At 39.7% G+C, this 6,000-nt stretch overlaps 1 protein-coding gene across 1 annotated transcript in view; it reads right to left on the reverse strand.

The window, feature by feature from the left end:
- The window catches only part of LOC308417502 (uncharacterized protein), a gene marked incomplete at both ends in the record, with an annotated part of 46,449 nt that extends 42,897 nt beyond the window's left edge, over nt 1-3,552 (reverse strand). The window contains 3 exons of the mRNA XM_080912896.1: nt 271-469; nt 2,740-2,857; nt 3,439-3,552. Of these exons, the coding sequence (XP_080769022.1) occupies nt 271-469; nt 2,740-2,857; nt 3,439-3,552 (431 nt within the window). The remainder of the gene's footprint in view (nt 1-270; nt 470-2,739; nt 2,858-3,438) is intronic.
- Nucleotides 3,553-6,000: the final 2,448 nt, after the last annotated feature.

A 6,000-nucleotide genomic window follows, 5' to 3' on the forward strand; every position in this document is an offset into this window, starting at 1 on the left:
TGTGAGCTACTGCCAATATGGAATATAATCTCAGTTACAATTTTTAAAAAATAAATATAACATGTGTGCCATTTTTGCAAAATGGGTTGTCTAAGAGAAAAGATGTGAGAAAGATTCCAGTAGAATTAATTTTTCTTTCTGCTTTCTACTTCATTAAATACTAGAAATCATGGTGATTTTATGACCTGAAACATTATACATTAGCCACAAGTTAATATTTAAATAATTCCCCCTCTAATTTTCCAGAAAATTTACTTAGATGAAATGTACCTAAAAGCCCAGAATTTCTCTTCATTTACTGAGAGAGTTTTGTGTCTTCTTGACCAAGTGTTTCCCCGACTGTTTCCCATCCACACATCATAACCTGCATCTGCTAGAAGGAAGCCCAGACTTCCATTGGCGAAGTTCTCAACCCAGTAGGCGTTGTCTGCAAACAAGGCATGCTGCATATATACTACTGGCCGGGGACCTGGGTGTGAGGAAAGAAAGCAAGAGAAATGTTTATCCAGGAATATCATAAACACACACACACACACACACACACACACACACACACACAGAGCACTTCTTCCCCTCTTGTATCTTGTCACTGGTATTGTGCATGCATATGCTTCTTGACTTCTTAGGGAAATTTAAAATAGCTTGTATTTTGAGGAACATTTTACAGATTTTGAGCCAACCAAGCTCTTAAATAATTAACTTTTCTAAATGGTCTCCTTGGTAACAAGTTTCAGAGCAGAAACTTAAGCCTGATTGTGTCACAAGTCCAAGCACACACCTGTGACTGTTTTTCTCTATGTGTGCATTTACAATTGTCACTTGAGGATGGCTTGGCTTGCAGTTTCCCAGCTGTACTATAGGTCCAAATTAATATGTGTTCAATATAAGCCAGACTTCAAATTGTGATTGTAATTTTTTCTAGGGCTAGCTGGAGTGATACTTTTTCTACATGTCACACAGGGACAGGGAGACCTGACCCTTTCCTCTTAGACAGCCATGACATCACAAGTACAGAGCGCTACAGTGCACTGTGATTTTGAATTATATTTAGTTAATGAGGTGCACTAAACGTTTTTTTTCTCCTGGTATTTTCACTTTACATTGGATTTATTAGTACATAATCCCATTCTTTGCTGATTAGCATCTGCATACATATCTTGGAAGAGGCATAGACCTATGCAAACTTTTTGATGGCTAATACAGTTCTTCATTAGATTTATGGAGAAAGCGGAGGCTCATGTAAGCAGGCACAGATTAGGTCCTTGCTGTATTTTCACCCTGTTCCTCAGCTTTTGCTCATGGGAGCATTTGCAAACTCTGAAAGCAGAATAAACCCGCCATCCTTCTGCCCAGTCCCAAGTTTCTGAAGGAGAGACTGCTCTGCAGAACAGGAGGAAGCATGGCTGTTGATTAAAACACGACAAAATGACAACAGCAAAACTAGCAATCTAATGACGACAAGTACTGTCCAGGCTTCTCAGGCTGCCCACACTTAAATTCCGTTTTTGTCACCTGTTGTTTAAGTGACGCTGAGCCTGCTTCAGAAGCTGTATAGTCCCATCATCTTTAAATGGAGACTTTAAGATGATTAAAAATGTGCACAGTAACGCAGCTAGCTACCAAGTGGTTTTGAAGTTCGTATCTTCTCAAAATTTTCTCTCCTGAAAGCTACTTCTATAAAATTCTTCTCTCCATAGATTTTTCTCCCTCAAGTTTATTGCCTGAATTTAATAAAGACAAAACTAAAATCAGTCAATCAATCAATCAATCAATCAATCAATCAATCAAACAAAACAAGAAAGATCCAGGATGCTTTTTCAATTTGAAATGAAAGTAACAGTGCGTTATTTTTAGTATGATCATCGCTTAGAGTAGACATCCTGTTATTTCGTTCCAATGTGACTGTTGGTTACTTGACATTTAAATCTAACTTGAAAAGCTATATTTTGTCCACATACCACCCCGAGTTTTCAGTTGGGAGGCCTTGATTCAAGTATTTCTTTTCTAGAGGGGCAGAATGTAGCACACTATGATTCCGGTGGTTTGGGCTACCCTGCGAACGGTCGGGAGGAGGGAGGCTGCAGGACTAACATGGTGAGCAGAGGCCAATGGTAACGGGGTATCCAGGGTCCTTTGCAAATCTTTTGTTTACACTTGTTTCACCCTCAGCTTAGGCTGGGTGCACATAGCTTTCCCTTTTAGAGTGTAATTTCCATGCTTTTGCATGTTTGATTCTTCCTTCTAGAGTCTGGACCTTTTCAATAGCCACACTCTTTCATTTTACAAACAGTCCCTTTGATGATGGCTGCCTGAAATATGCTGTCATCCAACTCCTTGGTAAGATAAGAGACCCAGTGATTCTGAAGGAACAGAAGGGGCACCAGTTGGGCATTCTACTGGAGTCAACTTTATCCCATCTAGCAAGTCTTCTTCTAATAGTGAAGAGGGTTTTTTTTTTTTTTTTTTTTTTTTTTTTTTTTTTTTTTTTACCAAGAAGCCAGTAAAAGTAGACTCTACTTTGGCCTTCACACCTAAGAATCAAGCACAATTTTCCTCAGAAAAATCTTTCTTGTCCCTTGAGTCTTTAGAGAAGGGGGAGGGGATGAGCTTCCTCATTAGTCATTAAAAGGCTACTGAAGTAACTTAAATCGATTTGGACAACCTTGACTCCCGTCTGGTGAATAGGGAGCAATGCATTCAGTCATGTGTCTTCCTCCCCAAAGGACACATCTCCTGTACCTGTCTGCCCAGTCTGTGCTCTCCCATGGGGAATCCTGTTGATGGCGAGGATGTAGCCGTCTGCAGTGGTGACATCATACTCTTCACTGGGGTAGCCATTGTACATGATTATTTCACTCTGTAGTGGACATAGAGTTATGGGTAACTCCTCCTCTCAGGAGACACCAGAATGAAACTAGACAAAGTGACAAGTTAATGGGAGTAGATTATACAAAATATATAGCTGGGGGTAGTTTTAAAATTAAAATTTTTACATAAGTCATTCTAAAAATAAACAAGTGCTGGAAGGTATATACTAAAATCTTGGGGTGTGTATTTAGTGTTCATTTTTCTGACACGATTATATTTTCTTGCTACTTGTCTTCTGATTCTCCTCTAGGCTTTAGAGAAGAAAAACTCCGTGCCAATAGAATTCTCTTACGAAATATCCAAATGACTTTAAAAGTATGAGTTTAAAAGGTACAAACACACACACACACACACACACACACACACACACACACACACGACATAATACGTTTGCCTTTTATGGCTACAAAAAAATCACTTATTCATTCAAAAGAGCAGATTAACCAGCTTGACACAAAAATATTACAAACTGTCTCTCTTATCTAAGAGTTTGCCACGGCAGGGCTGGACCTTTTGGAATCTTACCACCCACTAAGTCATTTTCTCCCAAGTGCTTTGTAGGAGACTTACGGCATTCATCCACACTTCGGGATTCACTTCGTTCACTTTATTTTCAAACTCCAAGGATCCACCAGCGCTCAAAGTTCCACGTATCAAACAAGCTGTTGCTAAAAATAGCCACATCACAGGCAGGCCTGGTGTAAAACATTTAATGTTCCTGGGTTAATATTATCCATCTATGTTGATGACTCGAATTAAGATTGAGAAGGGGAGTGACAGCAGAGAAAGCTAATGCTTTGTGGAACAACCAAGTACAGGGGAAGTTACTTGGAGTCTTAGTCTTCTAACACAGAGAACTTGGCCCTTTCAAATCATGTTTTACTTGAGTTCTTTTCTGATGACCTTGCTTTGTTCAGCTGTTAGTTTAGAGAAGACAAGTTTTGACATCAAGGCAAATTAAACAGTATAGTTGTCTGTATCCTTGCCTTTCATCCCAGAGAGCAGGCAGAGACAATAAATAGTTTCTAGGGATGTGACCCTTTCCTGTGCACACTTCCCGAAGTATCCACATGCAGTCACACTCCATTGTTAAAGTTTCAAAGATCACATCTTTAAAGACACTGTCAGAAGAATCAAACTCATCTCCTGGCTGCTACTAAAGTCAGCCAGCCTGAATATTTCTGCTTCTCTGCAAACACACTTACTGACTGTGGGTAAGAATGCTAATTGCTTTATTAGTAGCAGTAAGATAACAACATTGTGACTTTTCTCACAGTGTGACCTTGAGGATGAAGGGACACAACATACACAATATTGCAGGGTAAATCCCTTAGAAAGGCATTGGTTATCTATCTATCTATCTATCATCTATCTATCTATCCATCTATCATCTATCTATCTATCCATCTATCATCTATCTATCTATCTATCATCTATCTATCTATCTATCTATCTATCTATCTATCTATCTATCTATCTATCTATCATCTATCTATCTATTGCTGTTAGAATAAGACACTGATACCAGCAATCCATTACTATATCCACTTAATCTCTACCTTTTAGAAGCATACTTTTCTTTTTATGCATATAGGTTCGCACATGGTGCTATGTCTACTCTAAAATTTTATCTGAGGATTTTATATATCATTTAAAAACTGGAACTAATAATAGTGTCTATTGGGAAAAAATACAAGACATACTTCAAAGTCTAAGTTACATTACTTAAACATAGAAAAGTTCCATCAATTTATTACTCATAGTATCCCCATTTACACGCAACAAAGCAAAGGCTTCAAGACACTTACGATTTGCCCAAGGTCACAGAACCAACAGGTGACAGGTCTAGGATGGGTGTGCAGACAGCCCCACTGCAGAACCCTTTCACCAAATGGCTGCTCTCACCTGTCTCCAGGTTGGGATGAATCTCCATTCTTAACTAGTTAGGTGAGCGTCGCCTGTCCAGAGGACTTCCGAACTTTTGCTTTTGACATCAGGCTGAAGAGTGAGCTATGGCTTCAGTGACAGTTAGAAGCTAGAGAAGTGACAAACAGGAAGCTTGTGGAAATGAGGAAACCTTGGAAAATGACACGCCCAAGGCGTCTCCCTAGCGCACCAAATGCATGATGCACTTGTAGGTTGGGAAACAGTGGTCTACACAGTGCCAAATAATCAGTTTGGCTGACTCACTAATGTTTGCAGCTCCCATCTGTCGTTGGGAGGAATCAGCAACATTTTCACATGAGAGCTTCAAGTGGGGAAGCAGAATGTGTGCAGAATCCCATTGGACAAAAGTTAGAGATAACATCATCTCCTTTCCTAACCTGACAGCATCACAATGAGAACCCGCAGACAATGTATGAAAGTGTTGGTGTGGGCCATGCAGTGTGCAGGAAAGCACGTGACTGTGAGTCAGCCCAGGTGCAATCCAATTCTTGACATTAGAGTGGGGGGGGGGGAATGTGATGGAGCAAATTCACCTACATGTCAAAAACTTTGACCTAGAGTACACTCTGGCAGCAATCAATCTGATTGTGACTCCAGATACCATTTAAGTTTGTCCTTAAAATAGGTAGAGATAGATGCCTCCAAAGCTGAGGACACTTTAGCAACATACAATGGAGGTATATGTACTGTACCCTTCTCTTTAGGGAAATCTACAGGAGCTAAGTGGCCAGCACCATACAGACATTTCTGATTTTTACCCCAAAATCCTTTCAGAAATGAAACTATTCTCTATATTTGTCCAACTCCTAGGATCCATTTCAGTTAATAGGACATTTCATGCCAATTGCACAAATGTGCAATGAAAGGTGAGTCTCAAGCTTGTTGGAACAAGAAGAACTTAATCACTACTCCATTTAGGCTTTGTTGAAAGATTCAGACGTGTTTTCTTCTGATTGACAGGCAGCATGATGGCAGACATGGGCACCTGTGTGTGAAATGGCTCATATTAACCAATCCTTTTGACAACTATTTATGGACTTTGTGGAAAGTTCTAGAGTGCACAATGTTGTTTTACTGTTCATTTGTGGTCATGACTTCGAACAACAAAGCAACACGAATAAGAACAACATGGACCTTCCCAAAACTTGCGAAAAAATTCCATGAAAAGTTTGAACTAGTCTCCCA

This window comes from Micromys minutus (assembly GCF_963924665.1).
Source record: "Micromys minutus genome assembly, chromosome: 2".
Lineage (NCBI taxonomy): Eukaryota > Metazoa > Chordata > Mammalia > Rodentia > Muridae > Micromys > Micromys minutus.